The sequence below is a fragment of the Acomys minous genome, assembly GCF_964271855.1.
Source record: "Acomys minous genome assembly, chromosome: 9".
NCBI classification, from domain to species: Eukaryota; Metazoa; Chordata; class Mammalia; order Rodentia; family Muridae; genus Acomys; species Acomys minous.
In genome coordinates, this window is record NC_140490.1 from 2,893,312 (window position 1) to 2,918,154 (window position 24,843).

General features: G+C 46.5%; 1 protein-coding gene across 1 annotated transcript in view; it reads left to right on the plus strand.

Annotated features, from left to right (window-relative positions):
• Positions 1 to 12,507: 12,507 nt before the first annotated feature.
• ERO1A (endoplasmic reticulum oxidoreductase 1 alpha) overlaps positions 12,508 to 24,843 on the plus strand; it is a 33,126-nt gene continuing 20,790 nt past the window's right edge. Inside the window, exons 1-3 of the mRNA XM_084795984.1 lie at positions 12,508 to 12,695; positions 22,007 to 22,126; positions 23,208 to 23,291. Coding sequence (XP_084652110.1) covers positions 12,564 to 12,695; positions 22,007 to 22,126; positions 23,208 to 23,291 — 336 coding nt within the window. The 5' untranslated portion in view covers positions 12,508 to 12,563. The remainder of the gene's footprint in view (positions 12,696 to 22,006; positions 22,127 to 23,207; positions 23,292 to 24,843) is intronic.

Sequence of the window (24,843 nt, forward strand, 5' to 3'; positions counted from 1 at the left end):
TATGGTTTCCGCCCATTCAGATTTCCCACATTATACTTGCTTTTAAATCTTCTCCTAGGCCTGGTCCATTGCTCCTGACGTTTCCTGGTCTCCTCCTGGCTCCATCCTGTTCTTCCTTCTCTCTCTCCTCCCCTTGCTTGGCCAGGATGTCCCACTCTATTCTCTGTCTTGCTCAGCATTGGCTAGTTGGCTTTTATTGGCAACAAATGGTGACATGTTTACATAAACTCGAGACAGGAGATGCTTAGAAGGAACAGCACAGTGCAATGTGATTGAAACCAGAGAGCGGTTTCTTTTTTTTTTTTTTTTTAATGTTTATTTATTACATATACAGTGCTCTGCCTACATGTACATCTGCAGGCCAGAGGAGGACACCAGATCACATTGTAGATGGTTGCAAGCCACCATGTGGTTGCTGGGAATTGAACTCATGACCTCTGGAACTCTCGTGACCTCTGAAAGAGCAGTCAGTGCTTTTAACCACTGAGTCATCTCTCCAGCCCCCAGAGAGCGGTTTCAATGAGCCAGGGTGAGCTGTGCACAGTCCACAGGAACACTATGCCAACAAACAATAATAAACCATAGAAAAGATTTAAGTGTAACAAATGCTACAATGGAAATAAATATGATATTATGGGATGCGGAGGAGAATGCATTTTGAACACACCTGAGATCAGAAGGTGGCCCACTGTGCCACCAACTGGAGAACCTTCTGGACAGATCAAACAGCAAGTACGTGATTCTGAGGAGGTGAAGAGCTCGCCTCACTCCTGGCCGCGAAAGGAGGCCATCAGGACTGGAAAGAGGGAGGACTAGAAAAGTGAAATACAAGGTCAGGTTTCTGCAGTGACAGAGGTAGGAACTTTGAGGTCTCCTAGGACTATCCGATCTCTGAGGTGGCGGGATGGCGACATCTTGGTATCTTTGTGAAATCAGCAGAACCATACATATTTTAATAGGTTGTCATGAGTATTACATAGACAACGTAACTAAAGACGGTAGCCCAACATGGGGCATATGATAGCTGTGTTCTTTTAAATTGTGATTCCCACGTTGGAAATATAATGTTGGTAGAACATTTATCTACCATGCAGCTGGATTTACCCCCTGACACCCTAAATGTATATGAATACACTTTATAAATACTGTGAATGATGTGAATTAATGCCCAAAGTGACAGTTCTCCAAATTTATTTCAAGAAAATGGTGTGGATATTATGTGAGTGTTCTGTTATATTTTTTTTTCTGAATTTTGGTCTTGAAGTAGATGATAAACAAAGATAACGTAGGCAGGACCCATCCTTCCTCACACCCATCCTTCCTCACACCCATCCTTCCTCACACCCGTCCTCCCTCACACCCGTCCTCCCTCACACCCATCCTCCCTCACACCCTTCCTCCCTCACACCCGTCCTCCCTCACACCCGTCCTCCCTCACACCCGTCCTCCCTCACACCCGTCCTCCCTCACACCCGTCCTCCCTCACACCCGTCCTCCCTCACACCCGTCCTCCCTCACACCCGTCCTTCCTCACACCCGTCCTTCCTCACACCCGTCCTTCCTCACACCCGTCCTTCCTCACACCCAGTTGTACCTATTCTGATCAGATGAGTAGGCTCACACCAACAGATATCAACTCTGACAGCAAGAAGAAGAAAACACCTGACAGAGTGCAAGAGGCACTGCAACTTGGGATAGTTCAACAAAAATATGTTCATGCAGGAGCTGGAAAGACAGGTCAGCAGTTCAAAGCACTGGCTACTCTTCCAGAGGACCTGGGTTCACTACCGGCCCCCACCCGGTGACTCACACCCATCGCCATAGCCCCAGCACACCCAATGCAGTTCCAGGCATCCAAGTGGTGCACAGACAGATACACACGCAGACGAAACATCCCATAGAGTACAAGTTTATTCTCTGAGGTTAAACAATACATAGGCAGGGCTGGAGAGATGGCTCAGTGGTTAAGAGCACTGTCTGCTCTGCTAAAGGACCTGGGTTCAATTCCCAGCACCCACATAGCAGCTCACAACTGTCTGTAACTCCAGCTCCAAGTCATCTGATCAATGCACATGAAATGAAACTAAATAAAAATCATTAACACCACTCTCATCACTTTCATCAAACTTTTCAACTCCTGATTCTTTTGCCCCTTAACCATTTCGCAAAATTCTAACTTTGACTGAACTTTCTAATTTCCTCCTGCCCATAGGAGCCCCATTCCCCTATGGTGTGTGTGTGTGTGTGTGTGTGTGTGTGTGTGTGTGTGTGTATGAAAGAGTAACTCAGTTTGTAAGTATATATTCATAACTGTGCTTAATGTTTAATGTCTTTTCTCACTCCCTGTAGAAAGTCCAAGAACTGACACAAAGATGGTGATTGCTTATGGATATAGCTAGGACACTGTCTGAAGATACAAACTATTTATACGTACACAAATGAGTTGATGTATACTTATACACACAAATATGTAGCTGAATATGTCTAGCCCTGTGACAGATAAGCGGAGCTATTTAACAGGTGCCTAGGGGCTGCAGAGATGGCTCAACAGTATGTATTGTATGTTGAATCACAAACACTTCATGTCACAGTTTTTAATGGTTCAGCCACTTAGGAGGAAAGCCAAGTTTGCTTCTCAGTATCCATGTCTTGAGGCTCATAACATCATGCAACTCCAGGCCCAGGGCATCTGGTGTCCTCCTCTGACCTCCACAGGCAACTGCATTCATTCATGTGCACTCATGTGAGTACACACACACACACACACACACACACACACACACACACACACACACACACAATCAGAATTAAAAATAAATCTCAAAAAAGTCCAAGAACTGTCACCAGTACTCATGGAAGATAAGCTATGCTATCCGAGCAGAATAGAAGAGAGGTGAAAATATAAGTTAGTGTTTGTTTATTTGGGAGTCATTGCAAATAGTGTTACCAGAAGACGAAAGAAATGGCTCAGTAGTGGGGAGCACTGGCTGCTCTTGCCGCGGATCAGAGGATCAGGATTTGAGCCCTGGCACTCACATGGACGCTGACAACGTCCGTACTCAAGTCCCATCATGCTCTTCTGGCCTCCATGGGTACAGCACACGTGCACATGGTACACATATGCACATGTAGGCAAAACACTCATATAAAAAAGTACTACAAATGCTGGGCGTGGTGGCGCACACCTATAATCCCAGCACTCAGAAGGTGGATCGCTGTGAGTTCAAGGCCAGCCTGGTCTGCAAAGTGAGTTTAGGACAGCCAAGATAACACAGAGAAAGCCTGTCTCGAAAAACTCAAAATAAAACAAAAATTTAAAACTACATTAAAATTTTATTTATTTATTTAGATTTTTCAAGACAGGGTTTCTCTGTGTAGTATTGGCTGTCCTGGACTCGATTTGTAGACCAGGCTGGCCTCGAACTCACAGAGATCCACCTGCCTCTGCCTCCCAAGTGAGCCACCATGCACAGCAATAAAATAAAATAAAATAAAATAAATTTTAATGAAGTAACAAAACAGATTTAGGACCTCATCAACCACACACAGTCTTCTAACCTATATGCCATAATTTAGTCTTGATGGGTATTTCAAAATGTGTTCACAGCTTTGACACTTAGCACTTTAGAAAATGGAGCCTAATTCCTCTTCCCCAGATTAGTGATTTTCTCCTAACGATTAAACTGGATGTGACAACATACGGCTGCTGAGACCATAAGAAAAAAAAACCAAAAAACAAAAAACCCCCACCAAACCTGAGGCTGTGTCTTTACTCTCCCTTGGTTCACTCCCTCTGGCGGAAGCCAGCTGCCACATCTACAGAAAGCCCCAGGTGGACAGAACAATGAACGTAGGCTTCCTGCCAACAGTCGTGCAAGGGAGCCACGCTGGCCACCGAAGGCCCCAGGATGACATTAGCTGAACGCAGCCTTAGTCTTGATTGCAGCAGCATGAGACTGAGTCACGGAGCTCGGCTCTCTGAGCACCTCCTAAGCGGCTGCCCCAACAGCAACTGTGAGATGAAACGTGTGTGGTTTAGTGCTGCTAAACCAGGGAGTGAGTTGTTACACAGTGATGCATACAACTGAAATGCAGAGAGAGAGAGAGAGAGAGAGAGAGAGAGAGAGAGAGGGAGAGACAGAGAGAGAGAGAGACAGAGAGAGAGAGAAATTGGCAGATAACACCTGATAGCAAGTAGAAACTACTTTTGCTCACATATCTCCTATGACCTCTCAGACTTCTTTTGCTTTTGTTTTTGTTTTTTTGGTTTTTTTTGTTTTTTGTTTTTTTTTCCCCGAGACAGGGTTTCTCTGTGTAGCCTTGGCTGTCCTGGACCTGCATTGTAGACCAGGCTGTTCTCAAACTGTGATCCACCTGCCTCTGCCTCCCAAGTTCTGAGATTATAGGCATGCGCCACCATGCCTGGCTTCTTTTGCTTTCTTTCTTTCTTTCTTTCCTTTTTTTTTTTTTTTTTTTTTTTTTTTTGATGTAGCTTTTCTTAGATGCATGTACTCAGATAACCCCTTTCCTCCCAGCTCCAGCCACCTGGGTGATCTGGGAATAGCCAGGCCTGTAGGCACATGACATCGTGGTGAGTACACACTCAAGGCTTTACAAGTTTTTCATCCCATGTATGTGCATCAAAGAGCTACCAAAATGCACTCGGTTGGATGTGTCTGTAACTGAGCAATAGGAATTTTAGGTAACAAAGTAAGTTCCTAGGCTTCTGAGAGGTATCCTTATTTTAACGAGACAAGATGAATCCTATGAAGAGTGCTGGGTGGCCATACTTGTTACACAGATAATCTTTAAAAATACTATTAAGATTCAAGTGGAGAGCCGGGCGTGGTGGCGCACGCCTTTAATCCCAGCACTCGGGAGGCAGAGGCAGCCGGATCGCTGTGAGTTCGAGGCCAGCCTGGTCTACAAAGTGAGTCCAGGACAGCCAAGGCTACATAGAGAAACCCTGTCTTGAAAAACAAAAACAAAAACAAAAAAGATTCAAGTGGAGAAGAAGAGCTGGGCATGGTCTTGCTGTATAGGGTAGCCTGGCCTGGAACGTTCTATGATCCTCAAGCGTTACCCTCCTAAATGACGGGGTTCATGGTGTGCACCATGCCATCAGGAATGGATTGCAGGTATAGCCAGATGGCCCAAAACTTGGGGTCCTTCTGTCTCGGTTACCCAGAGAAGTACCGATGCATGCCTGCCTACCATGCCTGACCTAAAAATATCTTGCATCTTAAATGTACCTTCAAATATGACAAACAGTCTGCTTTGGTATATGATTTTCTCAAGATTTTGAGGGTCCTGGACTTTTTTTGTCTTGTGGCTTCCAGAGCGTTCTACTGATTCTCAGTTCTTTGTAAAAGTTTTTGGTCTTCGGATCTAAATGAGTGGTTCTCAACCCGCGGGTCACAACCCCCTTGGGGGTTGCATACATATTGGACATACAGGTGTCCTACATATTGGATATTTGATTTACAATTCATGAGAGCCTCATAATTATAGTTATAAATAGCAACGAGGTAATTTTACTGTTGGGGGTCACCACAACATGCAGACCTGCCCCCCACTCCACTCCCCCCAGTGGACCCCGAGTCCAGGCAGTCATCCTTCTAGTTTGGCTCTTCCTGTTAACTTTAAGACCATTTTCTCTGTCTTCATATTTTTCACTTGGTGGTCAGAGTCTATTCTTTAACGCTTTAATCCCAGAGCTGGCTGGAGAACAGAAGGGTTAGGTAGGATGGGGTGAGTGGGTAAGATTTATTTATTTCATATGGATACTATGTTCTGCCTGTATGTGTGCCTGCAGGTCAGAAGAGGGCACCGGATCACATTATAGATGGGTCTGAGCCACCGTGTGGTTGCTGGGACTTGAACTCAGAACCTCTGGAAGAGCAGACAGTGCTCTTAACCTCTGAGCCATCTCTCCAGCCAGTCTGTGTGTGGATGCTTAAGCTGAGCTGTTTTAACAGTGTCTCCACAAAATCCATTTTTTGCTTGTTCTGGATCTGTTGTCCTTTTCCTGAGTCATCCTGAGCCAGCAGTCTTTGACTTTGTAGCTGCTCTTGACTGGGCAATCCTGGCTTTGAAATGATCTCTGAACAAACTTGGATAACTCGTGCATTGAATCAACTGGTAGTTGCCCCCCTAGTTTGCCATCATTTTCCACACATCTGTACCTCTTGTAAATTTTTCCCTGTCAACTCCAGTTTACTGTGGTCCCACCCTCTCCCACTACTATGACTGTCCTCTAATGGACTGCAATTGGCTGAGTGTCCTGTAAGCTTACAGCGTTTGCTCTAATTTGTTTTTTTAGACAGCACATTGTCCTGTGATACCTTGAGCAGCCATTAGTACCCTCCTAGATCTGCTAATTGGTTAATATCCTTGCACACTCATCAATTCACCCAGGAGTCATCTTTTGAAACACACACTTTGTTGAGAAATAAGGGCTGAGGAAGCCAAAGATATCAAGCCAAGGTCTCTACCCTGGGATGAATGCAGAAAACCTACACACAAACACGTGTATTTCATTCCATATGGTAAGTCCAATTATGGAAGCAGAAGACAGGGGGAAAAAAAGCCGAGTTTGGAAACTCATTTCAAGTGAGCAAAGACAGGAAACCCGAAAACAAGGCATTTGGGGGGAAACTGCTAACAATCCACCATTTTAAAACGAGAAGTGTTGGAAATAAAGCTGGGGCAGGCAGGGCCAGGTCACAGGGGACCTTGAATGTTATGATGAGAGTGGTCAGCTTAACTTTTCAAACAACTGGGAGCCCTGGAAAACTTAAATGTATATAAGTGTGTGTGTGTGTGTGTGTGTGTTTACCACTGTCAGTTTCTTTTTTACAATTTATTTTTATTTTATGTGCATTGGTGTTTTGCCCACATGTATGCTACATGAGGGTGTCGTAGCCCCTGGAACCGGAGCTACAGACAGTTGTGAGCTGTCATGTCAGTGCTGGGAATTGAACCCAGGTCCTCTAGAAGAGCAGTCAGTGCTTCCAACCTCTGAGCTCTCTCTCTAGCCCTGAAAACTTAAATGTGTAATGTAATCAGATTTACGTATCTGAGGAACTGGTCCTAGGTGGAAGAAATTTCTTTTTCCCTGAGGGATACAAGCCAGCTGATTAGTGGAATGAGGAAATAAACTAGGTGAGAAAGACTAAAGGCCAGAGCTCAGTTCTTCTGAAGACGGGGAATAAAAACTGAAGGCGTACGTAGAGGACGGCCTGTCAGGACATGACCCATCAAAAGGCTGTGGGATGTGAAAGAAAAACAGAAAGAAGTCCAGGGTGTCTCCTGCTCTCCAGGTGTCCGGCCATAGCTAGCGTGACCAATCGCCTCTCAGAGGACTGTGACTCTCAAGGGAGAGATCTGTGGTAGAACTACACACTTGGGAGGGTTTTTGTTTTTGTTTTTTCGAGACAGGGTTTCTCTGTGTAGTCTTGGCTGTCCTGGACTCACTTTGTAGACCAGGCTTGTCTCTAGCTCACAGCGATCCACCTGCCTCTGCCTCCCTGAGCGCTGGGATTAAAGGTGTGCGCCACCACACCTGGCTCTTATTTGGGAGTCTTTAAAACAGTATTATTATTATTATTATTACTACTACTATTAGTGTACAATGCTCTGCCTGGGTGTACATCTGCAGGCCAAAAAGGGGCATCAGATCACATTATAAACAGCTGTGAGCCACCGTGTGGTTGCTGGGAATTGAACTCAGGACCTCTGGAAGAGCAGCCAGTGCCTTAACCTCTGAGCCATCTCTCCAGCTCCTACTTGGGAGTCTTGATTGTAAAGAAGGTCTTTGAAACTCTGGGGCTGAGCCATGTTCTCGAGGAGAGTGCCTGGAGCCTAAAAGATAGATGGAATCCTAAGGCGCAGTCACATCTTAAGGTGGGCTGTGGGAAAGACGGTGGGAGATGAACTTAAATAGCATCGGAGAGGCATCAGGAGGGCTGGGTGTGCTGGCTGCTGCCTGTTATCCTAACACCTGGAAAGCTGGAGCAGGAAGGTGGTGAGTTACAGTATTGCCTGAGCGACATAGTCAGACAGACAGACAGACAGACAGGAAGGAGAACCAGAACTGTTTTCTACATAGCAGATTGAATCTGAAGAGAGAAGGATCAGCATTGTCAAAATGCAGCCTGTATTTCCTGGCCATTGGATTTAGTGATAACGTGTGACGAAAAGAGGCTCAGCACGGCTCTTAACCTGGAAACCAGGTAACATGTGGGTGGAGGCAGGAACAGGAAATTAAGAAGTGAAGTCAGTAACTTATAGCTTGCTTTCTCAGGAACTGCACATAAAAACAGCGCAAGTGGCTGTGCCTTCCCACCTCAGACAGTTCTAACCGTGTGGCGAGAAAGGTCTGACAGTATGACATTTGTACTGAGTGAACACTAGATAAGTGAGTCTAATCTTGTGGCACCAAGCTTTGCAGTTTTGCTTAGTCATTCTTCCTTGACTACATTTTCCCCTTTACATTCTTTCTTCCTTGTGTTTAATGCTGCTTAGGTGCCAAGTTTCCTGTAGATAGATGCCTTCATGCCCCATTTTGAGAAACTGGCTCAAGCCACTTCCTGTTTTGCTCATTAGAAAAATAATAGCTGTTATTTATCCAGCAATCAGGGTTCCGTCAAGCCCCGTGCATTAAGTCTGTCACGGCGTTGCTCTAGTATTAGAATAACAAAGTTGTGGTCTTGTTCATCTCCCAAAAATTTTATGTTGTTGAACAAAGTTGTAACAGACAGGGAGGCTGGGCTTTCGGAGCCAAGGGCACTCCTGAAATCGTTACTGAATGACTAGCCAGCCCTCTCATGGGCTCTCGCACAGCCGAAACGATTGCCCAGGAAGGCATACTGAAGACGTAAACTCATTCAAAAGACTCTTTTAAAGGTCTCTTGGGAAGATTAGTGATATTCAAAGGCACAGATAGGAGAGCTGACACTTTTGATCTGCCTGCTTCTGCCTTCCTGAGTGCTGGGATTACAGTTGTTTATCACTGAGTCCAGCTTTAAAAGATGTTTATTTTTCACATGCACTGGTGTTTTGTCTGCATACATGTCTGCGAGGGTGCCAGGACCTCTGGGAGACCAGCCAGTGCTCTTAACCATTGAGCACTTAAATAATTATTTTATTTTATTTACATTTGTGCGTTGCCTCCATGTATGTCTGTGTGAGGGTGTTGGATCCCCTGAAACTGGAGTTAGAGACAGTTGTGAACTGCCATGTGGCTTCTGGGATTTGAGCCTGGGTTCTTTGGAAAAGCAACCAGTGTTTTAAACCACTGAGCCCTCTCCCCAGTCACTAGTAGAATTTTTACTATTATTATTATTATTTTTTTAAGCTGACACTTTTAAGTTCACCCAGGTTACAGGCTCTTGCATCAGTGTAAAATCATAAACTGTGCCATGCTTGCTTCTGAAAGCTTGTCTTTATTTACTATTCCTCATTTCTTGCTTTGTCTCTCATTTTTGAGGGCTGAATACTTGGTCATAAGAAAGCTATTCATTGCCAAACAGAAAAGACCCTGGGAGTCTTAGGTACACTTGGGACAGAGGCCATGCTTCAGTGGTTTAAAGAGTGTGTAATTCTGTGGTAGAAATGCAAAGGACAAACTGTTGTCAAAGATTACATACAGGTGTTGCCTGTGAAGAGTGCCGGGAGCTCTTCAGAGTACAAGCGTCAACTCACTCACATAAAGTAGGATAGTTTCGGAAACGGTCACATTGATTTGTAATTCTGTCAAGCTTCTTGAGCAGTCCCTACTGTTTTCCAAGTACAATGTACATAATTCTTTTTCTCAATTCTTTTAAAGACAAGGTCTTGCTTTGTAGCCCCAACTGGACTCAAAACTCATGATGATCCTCTTGCTTTAGTCTTATTTAATAATTTGTAGACAGGGTTCTCACTACGTAGATCTGGCTGTCCTGGTACTCACTATTGTAGCTGTAGGCTGTCCCAGAACACACAGAGATCCACTTGCCTCTGCTGAAATTAAAGTATGCTACTACGCCCAGTTTTATTAGACACTTTTTGTTGTTTGCTTGGTGGTTTTGCTGTTGTTATTGTTGCTTTTTAATGTATTTATTTATTATTTATACAGTGTTCTGCTTGCATGTACACCTGCACACCAGAAGAGTGCACCAGATCTCACTTTAGATGGTTGTGAACCACCATGTGGTTGCTGGGAATTGAACTCAGGACCTTTGGAAGAGCAGACAGTGCTCTTAACCTCTGAGCCGTCTCTCTAGCCCCTGTTGTTTTGGGACAGGATCTTGCTATGTAGCCCTGAACTCTCAATGTTGACCAGGCCGTCCCTAGGCTTGTGCTGGGATTACACTATGGACCACCAAGCCTGGCCACTCATCTTTTATTTATTTTTATTTATTTATTTTGGTTTTCCGAGACAGGGTTTCTCTGTTGTGGCCTTGGCTGTCCTGGACTCACTTTGTAGACCAGGCTGGCCTCGAACTCACAGTGATCCGCCTGCCTCTGCCTCCCGAGTGAGTGCTGGGGTTAAAGGCAAGGCGTGTGCCACCACGCCTGCTGCTGTTCATCTTTTTGATAATGTTGCAAGGGGTGTGAGTAGGCACATCATTGTGGCTCAGCATTATACATAGTAGCTAGGAGTAGTCTCAGTGTCCATCACTGGATGACCAAATAATGTAGTGCACATGTGAGTGTGTACACACACACTGTGCAGGGTTCTAAAGAAGGGGACGCTGTGACCTGTAACGCGGCTGTGCCTGGAGAACGGCACGCTGAGTGGACTGAGGCAAGTGCAGAGAGAGGAGTGCTGTGTGACCGCTGACCTCATAGAATCCGAAAGGAAGTGCTAACCAGGGAAGGTTGGAGAAAGGGAAGTCGGTCAAAGGGTACAAAGCTACAGTTGGACTGGACAAGTAAGTTTCACTGACCTCCGGCAGCACACGGAGGCTGCAGTTTATATACCGGGTATTTTGACGTTACTGACAGACTTTTTTTCCTCCAAACATTCTCGTAAGAAAAAGTTAAGCATGGAGGGGGTGATAGATACATTAATTGGATTAAGTCTTCCTACAGTGTATATATGGATTGAAAACATCACATTGTACACACAATTATTAGTGAATTACCAATAAGATGGAAAGGCTGGTCTTGATGGCTCAGGCCTTTAATCTCAGCTCTAGGGAGGCAGAGGCAGATTGACGTATGTGTGATCGAGGCCAGCCTGGTTTACATAGTGAGTTCCAAATCAGCTAGGACTACACAGTGAGACCCTTTATCAAAATAAAAGCTCCCCACCCCCAAGCAAAACAAAACACCCACACACACCCTCAGACCCACCCACACCCAAACCCACGCACACACCGGCTGGGTCTTGTGCATTTGTGTACCTTCAGTGTTACGCTCAGTTTCGTAAGGTGTACTGAATTGAAACTTACTTGGAGTCTGGAACTGTGTGAAAGGGACACCAGGAAAAACACCTTAGATAGGCTGTGGCCTGGCGTGGTGGTGCATGCCTTTAATTTCAGTACTTGGGAAGCAGAGGCAGACGCATCTCTTTGAGTTTGAGGCCAGCCTGGACTACAGAGGGAGTTCCAGGGCAACCAGGGCTTCACACACACACACACACACACACACACACACACACACACCCCAAAACCCCGAGGGGGGGCGGCACAAAGGGGGGGAGGAGAAACACAGGTAACCAAGGAGGCCATATTAGTATGTTACAGATACTATATGCTATAGATAAGAGGGGCAGTGCCCAGTAGGGCTTCTCACTACCCGGCATCAGTTCCTGTAAACTCTACCTGTCCCCATTTCCACTTATGAACCCTGCTCTGGCTGTGGAACGTGCTTAGGTCTAATAAAACACAACAAAGCCCACTATTTATGCATAAACCTGACGTTGAGTACACGTTGAGCTAACACTGTCCCTATACTCTTTCATAAAAGCATCTACTAATCTTTCACTTAAATATTTATTTACAATGGGGAATAACTCTATAGCTCAGGCAGGATGTAGCTCAAGCTATCTTCGAAATTTGAGCTATCCTCCTGCCGCAGCCTCTCAAGTGCCCAGCCGGTTTGGAAACCAATTTCACCTGTTCCCTTTGCAGTTGGCACGGCCACCAGAACACCGCAAAGCGTGGGCAGCCATGCTCCACCAGATGAGCCCCAACAGCCTTTTGGCTTTCAGGAGCACGGCAGACACGTACGTCACCCAGGCTCCACTTCCTCGTAGGAAGAAGGAGCTGGGCCGGCGTGAGCTCGGGGCGGGGGAGGCGGCAGCAGAGCGCAGGCCCCGGGGAAGGACCGCGTCTGGGCGCCCGCCGGGCTGCAGGCCAGGTGTACCGGAGGCGGGTGAGCGACCCCGGGCGCGCAGGACGGCGGCCGCCCGAGGCCCGCGTGGGGAGAGGCGCGCGCCGCTGCACGTCCGCAGGGGAGGCGGGAGCGCGGCGGGCGGCGGGCGGAGCGAGCGCGGGGCGGGGCCGGGCGCGGGCTTCTTCTGCGGGCGCCCGGGAGCCGGGGTGGGGGAGCGGAGGCGCGGGCGGCGGGCGGCGATGGGCCGCGGCTGGGGCTTGCTCTTCGGTCTCCTGGGCGCCGCGTGTCTGTTGCTGCTGCTGCTGCTGCCGCGCTCGGGCCACGGAGAGGAGCGGCAGCCGGAGACGGCGGCGCAGCGCTGCTTCTGCCAGGTGGGGCGCGCTCGCGCGGCCGGCGCCCACGGGCTGCGCATCTCCGGGGCGCGGGCCATCCTGGGTGGCGCGGCCCGGTCGCCGCGTACCGGGTCGCCGCGGGCCGGGGAGCCCTGCGATGGCGCCGGGCGCCTGGCCAGCTTTTGTCACACTGCGTTCCCGCATCCTGCCATGGCTGTTGCCTGTCGCAGAGTCCGCGTTCACACGGTCGGGGGGTTCTGAGTGGACCGGGCACCTGGGCGCCTCGTGCGCGCTGTGCCCCTGGCGTCCGCAGCTTTGCTGCTCCGGGCGGACTCGGGGTGGGGTGGGTGGTGGGTGGGGGTTACCAGCTGTTCTCTAGGTCTGTGGTTGTCAAGGGGTTGAGTGACCTTGCGTGGCTCTTCGGGTGTCTTTGCTGTTGTGGTTGTCCTGCGACTTGCCGTCCTGTGTCTGGTGCACTTTCTTCCTGAAGCGAGTTTTCGTACCCTGACTCTCCCTTGGCCGTTTGAATCCGTGGCAGGCCCCAGCTCTTCAGTAGTCTGGCTATGAGCTGCGATTTATTTACTTCTGTATGTGATGTGGGTTCTGTGAGAAAAATACTCAAAGAAAAAAATTATAGCGTAGTCTTAATTTCGTATGAGGCTATTTAAGTTAGACACTTTGAAATAACTAAGAATTTCATTTTGCAGTCTTCAGGAAATGCTACCAGGTAGGTTGGAAACATCCAGAAGAACCTGGAATCAGTCGATGTGCCAGTCTTTAAGTTCGTTCTTGGAAAGTCTGGAAGGATTCTTGAGTATTACTACTATTATCAGATCATTCTGTTATTGATATGTAAATTTATTGCTTTGCAGGCCACCCAGTCGGCCTCCTTACTGCCCTTTACAAGCTTTAAAATACCGCCCTACACTGGGCCGGCGGTTGTGGTGCAAGCTTTTAATCCCAGCACTTGGGAGGCAGAGGCAGGCGGATCTCTGTGAGTTCGAGGCCAGCCTGGTCTACAAAGTGAGTCCAGGACAGCCAAGGCTACACAGAGAAACCCTGTCTGAACCCCCCAACGTTCCCCCCAAAACCACAACCTTTTCTGTGTATGTGTATTGTACATGTGAATGTGCGCATTGCAAGGGGTGCTTGGAGCGACAGCCTGCAGGAATCTTTCCATTCACCACATGGGACCCAAGGATCCACCTCAGGTCCTCAGGCTTGTCAGAAAATCACTTTAACTCCCCGACCCATGTCACTGGCTCTTGTCACCTTTTGGTGGACTTCGATCTCTGAAATTACATTTATAAGAGATGGAGGGATAGACGGCCAAGTCGTTCATGGGTCTTACTAGTTATGATTAGAAATAACACGTATGCAGAGTGTCACACTTGAGCGGCAGGAGGAAGAGACATCTCTGTCACTGCTTTAACATTCTGGATTTTACTGTTTCGTTGAGTAATTTGGGAGCAGAGCTCAGTTGTTGGGGAAGTTCAGAAAAAGGGAGGTTTCCGATAATTGTCAGGTATACAAAGTTTCAACATCTAAGACCGGAATAAGGAACTTTTAACTCTCAGTGCTGAGAAAAGATACTAGGAGTTACACTTTCAAATATGGCCTCCATGTTTGGATAATGGTATACAAATACTATTTGCCTCTTCAACTTTTGTTCCACACCCAACATTTTTAGATATCTCCTTAAAGTTAAGGAACTTTTTAATACTTTTTGCATTTTTTCTTGGTTAGTAATTAAGTTTTTTGTTGTTGTTGCTGTTGTTTTGTTTTTGTTTTCAGAATATCTTCAAATTCATCTATCTATTTACTTATTTTGAGCCAGGATCTCTTGACATAGGTCCTGGTTGCTCACTTTGTAGACTAGGCTGTCCTTGAATTTACAGAGATCTGATGGCTGGGATTAAAGGCCAGGGTCACCATGTCCAGCCTCTGTTTTTTGGATTTATTTTTATTTACTGTGCATATGTGTTTGCCTGCTGTCTGCACACCACATTCGAGAAGTTCCTGAGTTGGCTGCAAGAGGGTGTTGGGTCCCATGAAAATAGAGTGTGGGCCACCATGTGAGTGCTGCTGGGAGTAGAAAGCTGCTGCTCCTTGGAAGAGCTGCACTGCTCCCCACTACCGAGCCGCCTCTACAGCCCCCAACATTCTCAGATTTAAATGCTTCCTAATGGGAAAAGAAATCTGTTAAATCCATCTCTTTTCCTCCCGTCTCCTCTCCCTCCCTCTCTTTCTTTCTCTTCCCCTTCCTCCCTTCTTTCCCCGCCCCCCCCATGTGCTCTCTTCCCCACCCCCACAAGTGTAGTCCTAGCTGTCCTGGACCTCCCTCTGTAGGACCAGGCTGGCCTCAACTGACAGAGCTCTGCCTCTGAAGTGTGCTGGGTTTAAAGGTGTGTGCCACCATCACCTTAGTAATTTTTCCTTTAAAGGAAGGGTTTTTGGTTTTCTTCTGAGTCAACCTTGAATAATAGTGAACTAGCCTGGGGCAGGAGGATCAGGAATTTGAATTCAGCCTGGGCTACAGAGTGAGAGTCTGGTCTCTAAAATATGTCCTAGCTACTGACAGAAGTACTCAAAATAGTCCTAGTTTTTTTTTTTTTTTTCCCCTTCCTTCCTGCTGCCAGTGTTTCTTACCACTTCTGCCTTGGGTTACCACATCACCACCTGTTGTTGCATGGGTATCTGGTTTGTAACTGGGGTTTAGTTCACAAGATTTCTCTTATGAGTCAGAACAGTACGTAGCTGTTTGACCTTAGAAAGTCATTGCAGTAAGATGTACAGAGTTCTGCAAGCAATCAGATTAACTTTGCTCAGCATCCAACAAGTCCATAGTGCAGCAACAAATGCTGAGATCAAAACTGTGCTGAAATGCTTCTCAAACCTGGTATTTGATTGGTGCTCCGCAAATGTTAGGGAGATTTTAGCATAAGATGTAAAAATCCTTTACTTCAGCCAGCTGTTTGCATTGTTTGCTGGGACTGGGCATGTTGATGGGCTGATGGCTCGGATGAAACTCTGGGCTTGGTCAGTTACTACATAGATCTGTTGGCTTCAAGGCCTTTTAACGTGAGTTTCACTGGGTTACAGATTCTTTAATCTTTACTTTATCTTCTGTGTATGAGTGTTTTGCCTGCAGGTAGGTATGTGTACCATGCGAGTGCCAGGAGCTAGAAGTCAGAAGGGCACTAGGGTTAGAGAGACAGTTGTGAGCCGCATGCATGCTGGGAGCTGAACACACGTATCTGCAAGAGTGACCACTGAGGCATTTCCTCAGCCCTTACAAACTTTTCATAATAAAAAAGAAATTTCTTTATTTATTATGTATGCAATATCCAGCCTGCAAGCCAGAAGAGGGCATCAGATCACATTGTAGATGGTTGTGAGCCACCATATGGTTGCTGGGAATTGAACTCATGACCCTTGGAAGAGCAGTCGGTGCTCTCAACCTCTGAGCCATCTCTCCAGCCCCCAGTGTTTTTTTTTTTTTAATTTAAAGATTTATTTATTTATTGTTATGTATACAGTGCTCTGCCTGCATTACATCTGTAGACTGGAAGGGGGCATCATATCATATTACAGATGGTTGTGAACCACCATGTAGTTGCTGGGAATTGAACTCAGGACCTTTGGAAGAGCAGGCGGTGCTCTTAACCACTGAGCTATCTCTCCAGCCCTTATAACAGTGTTTTATTGTTTGCTGTTCATCACTCAAAATGATTAATTGTTTGGGACTTGTAAATCTTTTTATATACAACTACTGCTTTTTATTATCCTATTAAAACATTAATTAGTAATATTAATCTATATGAAAAGTTTGCTTTTACCCCCATTTGAGTAAACAGTCCTGCATGCTGGGAGCACCTCTTCTTTGCACCAAAATAGTACTTGTCACCGTAGATACAGACTCAGAAGAGAGGAAATCTTCCCAGTCTGCTATTTTTGTTTTTTTGACAGTTATATTGAATTATGCATCATTAGAGAAAAGGAATGTAGCAAAACCTAAGGCACAGTGGAATATATTTAAAAAAATCTCAGAAGGAATACCGAAGCCAGTTATGGAGGACGTGAGACTACATTTTGGACTTAAGTAAAAATGACCATCTGCCCCTTATCACTAAGAGTGCCCTACTGTGTGGAGTAGCAATGCTCAGCTGCCTGAGTGTGGCAGGCCTGCCTCGGGGTGCTGCAGCTGGGGCGCACAGACACACACGCGGCTCCGCAAACAGGGCTTGTTGTCTGGATATGTTGCAGATGTACCCTCCGCACAGGAGCTCCTGTTAATCAGTTCCCATCATCGCTTTAATTGTTAGGCGGACTTGCTGGACCATGGCAGGGCTGATGTGTGGGGTGCTGGGTGGACGGAAACCCAGTATTAAATCCTCGTCAGAGGGATCTTTGAAACAGGTTAGGCTGGAGAGGTAGCCACGGACTCTGACGTGCTGGCTGCATTTCTGGCCTTTCTGAATAAAGTGTATGGAGGAGTATGTGTGTGATGGTTGCTGTCCTTGGAGTCTCTCCAAAAAGGTGATGTGTTTTTCTCTTCCTTCTTTTTAATTATAAAAAGAAAGAAAGAAAAGCTTTACTTGTCTTATGTGTGTGAGTGTTTGACCTGCAGCAGGTCTGGAAGCGTGAACATGCCTGTGGAGGGCAGCCGAGGACGTCGGGTCCCCTGGAACTGGAGTCACAGTTGTGGGCCCCCCACGTGGGCTCTAGGACTTGAACCCTGAAACTCTGTGAGAAAACAAGAGCGCGTCTAACTGCCGAGCCGGCTCTCCAGCCCCGTGGTGTGTACTCTAATAAAACCAGGGCTTTCGGCAGAGACAGCCACCACCACCCTAACCCTGCTGTCTGCTCTGGATTGTTCCGGTTTGTTGCATCCTCTGATTTACATTGTCCTAGTTCTTCGCTTCCTGTCTCGGTCCCTCTTGATACACCCCCCCCCCCCCACGTACACACACTGGGGGATTTTTTTTTTTTTGGTTCTTCGAGACAGGGTTTCTCTGTTTCTCTGTTGTCCTGGACTCACTTTGTAGACCAGGGTGGCCTCGAACTCACAGCGATCCGCCTGCCTCTGCCTCCCGAGTGCTGGGATTAAAGGTGAGCATCACCATGCCTGGCCTCACACTGGGAGATTCTAATCAAGCGAATTATCATATCTGTTATCACACAGCTAGCTGCATGTGTGGTAAGAAGACTTAAGCTCTTAGCATATATATACTTAGTAACTGTGGTCACCATGATGTTCATTCAGCACCCAGAACTGATTTATCTTGGATTTCCCTGCGTCTCCCACTTCTCCCCTTCCCACCCTTGACTTTGACTTACTTAGATCTCACAAGTGAGGGAGGTCAGAAGTAACTTTTATATCTAGCAGATTTTGCTTAGCATAATGTCTTCCAGATATATCCAGGGTGCCGCCAAGGACAGAAGAGTGGTCCACTGTGTGGTGTGTGTGTCCTGTGATCTACTCTTACCTTGACACATGCTTAGATGCTTTGGTATCTTGGATACTGTGTGACTCAAGGAGCACAGGCGTGTAAATGTTTCTTTTAGCAGTTGGCTTTCTTTTGGATGTGCCCCTAGAAGTGAGATTGCTAGATCCGTGATAGCTCTGTGTTTTAGTTTCTTGAGGAGCACCCACACTGGCTTCCATCATGCCTGGCGGTTGACATGCCCAGCAGCTGTGTCTGAGCAAGTGTTCCTGTTTCAGTGCTTGCCCGCCCACGCGTCTTCTACCTTGGTTCCTTGTCTTCCTAACCATTTTATCTGTTGATGCTGTTGTAAATGGAATTAATTTCTTGATTTTTTTTCTATTAGTTTTTTTGTTTGTTTGGTTTTGGTTTTGGTTTTTCGAGACAGGATTTCTCTGTGTAGCCTTGACTGTCCTGGACTCACTTTGTAGACCAGGCTGTCCTCGAACTCACAGCGATCCGCCTGCCTCTGCCTCCTGAGTGCTGGGATTAAAGGCGTGCACCACGACTGGCCTGCTAGTTGTTTTTTGTTTGTTTGCTTTTTATTAGTTCCTACAAACAACTGATTTGATTTTTGTATCATATGACTTTACTTAATAATTTGATGTATTTTTTCCTTTTATAGCGTTCTTAAGTTTTTGCATATATTGCATAAGATCTGAAAATGCTGATAATTTTAGTTTTTCCTTTAAAATTTGAATTTCCTTTTTTTCTTTCTATCTTTCTTTTCCTTAATTGACACTTGGGAAAAACGCTTTTCATAAAAAAACAAATATGAGCTGGATGCAGTGGCTCATACCTTTAATCCCAGCACTCAGGGAGGCAGAGACAGATGGATCACAGTGAGTTCGAGGCCAGCCTGGTCTACAAAGCGAGTTCAGGACAGCCAAGGCTACACAGAGAAACCCTGTCTTGAAACACCATAAACAACAACAACAATAACACAAAATGAGAAATACAGCCTTACAGTACTTTGAGAACAAAATGTTGATCTGTACTTTTTTAGTATTGTACACAGACAACTAGGAGGTTAGTTTTTTTGGGTTGGTTGGTTGGTTTTATCTTTCATTGTGACTTAAAAAATACCTTTTCCTGCAAAAGTAAGCCTTTATTGTTGTCCAACACAGTGGTCAGCCTTGAAACCGTTGATATAGCATTCACAGAGGTGGACTCAGCAGGTTATACATACATACATACGTACATACATACGTACATACATACGTACATCTGTGATACACATACGTAGCTTTTCTTGCCTATTGCATTTGGGTGGAAGAGGTAACGGAGCCTCCCCACCCCGCCCGTGCTAGTTTCCCACAGTCTGGTCCCTCATCCCAGTGGGCAACTGGAGTAGTCCAGTGTTAGAAACCATGGCTGCAAACTATCTCTTCTTCCTCACTAAGGAACTTTGGGCTGCTTTGGAGAATAGTAGGGCATTTAAGCAGAGCCTGGTTAATAGCAATGTTTAGCATTTTTCAAGCATTTATTCTCTTTATTATTCTGATACCAGATCTGTGAGATGGTAGCTATTATTTTATGGGAATCACAGTGACAGAGATGGGCCTGACTGAGGAGCATGGTGCTCTTTGGGAACTTGCAGCAGGCACCTCTGGAGGCTTGGCAGCTCTTACAGGCCAGGTCTTCAAATTGGGTGTGGCTCTGGGCTAGGCTAGGTCCTTCTGTCGGCCTGCTGTCCCTCTGTGTGGGCCTTTTCACCTGCAGTTATTAGTTAAGCTGGTTATTAATGTGAAGTCCAGGGCAATGCACCTTAATCACTTTGGGAGGGAGAGAAGGATGCTGCTTCTTTCTCCTCCCCCCCCCTCCATTTTTGAGGTTAGAGTCCTGAGACAGGCAGGGTTGCGCTTTGCAGTGGGGGATGGTGCTGTGGGTAACCAAGCAGCGGGCACGTACTGTGGAGCACAGAGCCAGGCCATGTTTACTTCATCTAGCACCTGTCTCTCGTCCTAGCAGCGCCTTTCTTTTGTTTCTGAGAGTCTGTGCCTTGTTCTGTTAGTGGCGTTTCTGCCATAGTCCTTGCTTGCGACTGTTTTGGTAACACACCTGCTCTCTAGTTTCTAGATCTAGGCTGACATCACACCTGCTGGACTTGTTCCAAGGATGGGGTTCTGCCCCACCTCTTGGCTGCCGTACCCGAACTGTTGGTTGGCTTGGGTTTCCAAGTGCCTTTCTGCCTGCACCGAGCTCTCTCTTGCATCTGTTGAAACCCTGTCATTTTTCGTTTGCTTCCTTAGCCATCCTGCTACCTGGGGTTGTAGCGGAGGATACGGCCTATTCCACATGGCGGGCAGAGGGCAGAAGGTTTAAAGGTGTCTCCCCTTCTGCCTTCTGCCTTCTGCCTTCTGCCTCCTGCCTTCTGCCTCCTGTGTGCTGCGTTAAAGGTGTGCATCTTGCCTGGCTGCTCTTTTTTAAAAAGTACTGAGATCAATTTGTGCTGCTCTGTATGTATGGGTGTGGGGCCTCCCACTGGAGCGTGGTCAACCTACCAGGGACCACATCCGTGCTGTCTGTAGCTCATCAGTGAGAGGCCAGGGCACTTCCTTATTTTCAGTTAGTTTACAGTGTAAACATACCACACCAGAGCACTATGAGGATCTCCTTTATGCAGTGCTATGCATTTTTTGAGTCATTATGTATTTGTTATTTAATGTTACATTGCTTTTATTAGGTGTGTGCTTAGCTCCAAATAAATGCCCAAAACTTTGAATTTCACAGCCAATAACGTTGTCTGACTATAACTTTTCATTTCATCCTGACATAGAAAGTTAGTAGTTTGCTGTGGGAGGTAGGGTCAAGACATCAGTGCTAAGCGTTTGTAGTTGGTTTGTAATCCCGGTGTTGCTGTGACAGGTCTGATCACCATTCTAAGGCTAGGAATATATATAACGAGTTACTGTTTGTCTTATTGATCGGTGTTGCTTTCCTTTACGCATTCACCAAGCAGTGTCTGACCTACAAAGATAGATAGATAGATAGATAGAAGATAGATAGATAGATAGATAGATAGAAGATAGATAGATAGATAGATAGATAGATAGATAGATGGCCTCAGGAGATGAGAGGGGGACAAAGTGAGACAGAGGAAAACTCAGAGTCAGAACACAGCCCTGCTCCACATGGCCAGGTGCAAGAGGGAGACAGGCTGTGGATTCTGAAGCACCTGCTTGTGCGTGCGTGCGTGCGTGCGTGCCTGTGCGCCTGCATGCGTGTGCACTCTCTAAAGATAAATGTCTGTCTGTCTTTCTTCTTTTTCTCCTCCTCCTTCTTCTTTGTTTTTTGAGACAGGGTTTCTCTGTGTAGGCTTAGCTACACAGAGTCCTGGATTCTCTTTGTAGACCAGGCTGGCTTCAAACTCACAGCGATCCTCCTGCCTCTGCCTCCCGAGTGCTGGGATTAAAGGTGTGTGTCACTACTGCCCGGCTGATAAATGTGTCTTTAACAGTCTTTTCTCTCTCTGCTGATCAGTTTGGGTGCTCATCAGTCCTCTGATGAAATGTAATTTGAGTTTCCTTGCTTGCTGGTCCAGCCACAGGGACACACATCTCTCTCTTAATCTCAGTGCCAGCCTTTGGTCGGGTCTGCCGGGTCCTGGAGGTTACAGGGTGGCTGCTAGGGTGCAGTTCTGTGTATGTACGAGCTCAGCTAGCCCTACAGAAGTACCACTGTGCTGTTCTAGACAAGAGCAACAGTGCTGTTGGGTAATCGGCACTGTCTATTTTAGAGCACCAAGGGGGCATGGGAAGGTAAGGTTGCTGAGTAGCAGGCTTTTTAATGGTAACTATGAGGAAAAGCGGCTTTTGGTGTCAGGGACACTTAAATCCAGTATTTCATTTTTCTTTGCCACAGGTTAGCGGCTACCTGGATGACTGCACCTGTGATGTCGAGACCATCGATAAGTTTAATAACTACAGACTTTTCCCAAGGCTACAAAAGCTTCTTGAAACTGACTACTTTAGATATTATAAGGTATTTTCATTTTTTTTTGTACAAGTATGCTATAATGGATGATTATATTTTCTTAGATGACTAAACGTCAGTACTGCTACTGAAATTGGTAATTATTTAAATATGTGCAAAGTTTAATGAAAGAATTTTTTAAAAAAGCGTGTACATGTAGGTGTGCATGCCATAGCATGCCTGTGGAGGTTAAGAGGACAACTTTGCTTCTCACTTTTCACCTTCATGTGGATTCTGGAGCTCAAGTCCAGGTTGCCTGGCTTATGCAGCACACATCTTCGCCTGCTGAGCCACCTCTGGCTCTTAAAATGTACACAACGTTTAGTAGGAAAACTTGGTTCCCAAGTGAGCTGTTTGGTTGAGAACCCACCCGTTGGACTTTGTGGGCCACTGTGGGCGTAGTTTCTCAGGCACAGTCCACTTGTCTTTTCCAGTCTTGGTTTCTTACTGGCCTGAGCTCTGACGAGTAGGCTAGCCTGGCTGGTTTCTGCAGTCCTGCCTCTGTCTTGCCAGTGCTGGGCTGCAAGCATGTGGCGCCGTGCACACTTCCTTTCTACACGCCTTCTGGGAAGTAAACTCAAGCCCTGTGCACTCTACCACCTGAACTCTCTCCGTAGCCTGATGCTTTTAAGTCAGTAATTTCTGGAGGTAGAAACTAAGTGATTAAATGGAAATTAAAATAGGAGTTGCTATATTGTTCTCAGCCGTCAGATGGGCTCCAATTAAGACAATTATTTTTTTGTGGGAGGGTAGAAGAGGCACTTCTGGACTCCTTAAACACTTAGTATTTGGCCATGAGAACACTATTCAGAGAGCTTCAATTCCGCCCTGTTCTCTCCCTGGCGTCTCTTGCTTACATAGGAGCTGGGCTGTGCTGATTTGAGGGTCTGTTTAGTGGTGGTCTGTGCCTCGCCAACCAGGCTTTCCAGTTTACACCAGCCACGCATTTATATAGTCCACGAAACGGGAGAGCTGCTGGGAGAAACAGTGTAATCTCGGATAAAAGATAACCGCAGCATGGCTCGTGACTCCAGCAGTCCGTGGTACCCTCGGGGCTTTCATACTTCTGTAACTTTCTATTCTTTGATAGGTAAACCTGAAGAAGCCGTGCCCTTTCTGGACTGACATCAACCAGTGTGGAAGAAGAGACTGTGCTGTCAAGCCCTGTCATTCTGTAAGGACTGGCCCAGCTCTTTCCACTCTTCACAAATTGGACCCTGTTTAAATATAGCATTCCATTTACATATCATAAACCTAAACTTATAAATATAAACCTTACTTGTGGTGTGTGTGTGTGTGTGTGTGTGTGTGCACGCGCATCACTGTGTCGTGGAGGCTAGAGGCTGACATCAAGTGGCTTCTTCTGTCACTTTTCAGTTCATGGCTGAGATGGGGTCTCTTTGCTGAGCCCTGCAGTTCACTGATGAGGGATGATGCCGCTGCCTCTTCAGCACTGGGATGTAGGGGCTGCCTCCAGCCTGACTCCTTACTTGGATGCTGAGGGTCTGAACTCAGGCTCTCATGTGTGTGTGGGAGGCATTTTACTGACTGAGCCAGCTCCCAGCCCCGTACAATCTATTTTATGTTACACAGTTTTCATAGTAATAGAGTCATTGTTGTTGTTATTATTATTACTGAGACAGGGTCTCTCACTTAGTAGTCCTGGTGGTCTAGAACTCACTACGTAGACCAGGCTGTCCTCAAAACTAGAGAGATCTGCCTGCTTCTGCCTCCTGAGTGCTGGGATGTGTGCCGCCATACCTGATGAGGTTTTCTTTTTTACACTTCCAGATGATGCAGGTTTTCACAGGTATATAGGACCAGGGGTTTAGCTCAGTGGCAGAGTTCTTGCCTAGCATGCACCCCTGTTGCCACATGCCAAGCCAAAATGTCTGTATTCTCATTTCATGTTTTTATTGTGTATGTCCTAAGACTGGTCACTTGACCACTTTAGGCTGCCGTTCAGTGGCGTAAAGTACATATACACACCACTACTACCCGTTTCTAACGCCCTTCCTTCTCCCAAACTGAAACCGTGCTGCTTAAACACTAACCCAGCCACTCTCGTCCTCGGACACCACCATCCTATTTTTTTTTCCCCTCCATCAGTTTGACTGTTTTAGAAACCTGCCATTAAAAATCTGCTTCCAGTTAGTATACAGTTAGTATCGTAGAATATAGCAGAACCCTGAGGCTGATAAAGGTACCAGTTAGCATGTGATTTGAATAACGAGTGTTCCGTGTGGGCCGCAGGTGCCGGGTATGAAAGCACAGCCCTGCCCTTGGGTTTGTGGTTTAGTGGAGAGAAGCACTAGTTGACCCTTCCTGCACACACCGCAGCCCAGCTACAAAGTGTCCGAGCCGTACGGGCTAAGAGCAGAGACACTCCAGTGACATTGAGGGAGTGAAGCACTTCCACTCCCTGCTGACAGGCCTGAGCGCCCCCCTGCCTAATACTTCACAAGCCACAGCTTACTCAGCCCGTGTACCCGCGTTTGTTACGGTATACAACAGGAGTGCTAGAGTGCTTGAAATCACGGTAAGCAATGTATGGGCCTTGAATTTTATTTATTTATTTATTTATTTATTTATGTATTTAAGAGAAGATCTTATTCGTCCACTGTTGCTGTGTAGGCCAGGCTGGTTTCAAATTCAGATAACCTCTCGCCTCTGCTCCTGGACTGGTAGGATTAAGACCGTGTGCGACCACCTACCATACCTGTTGG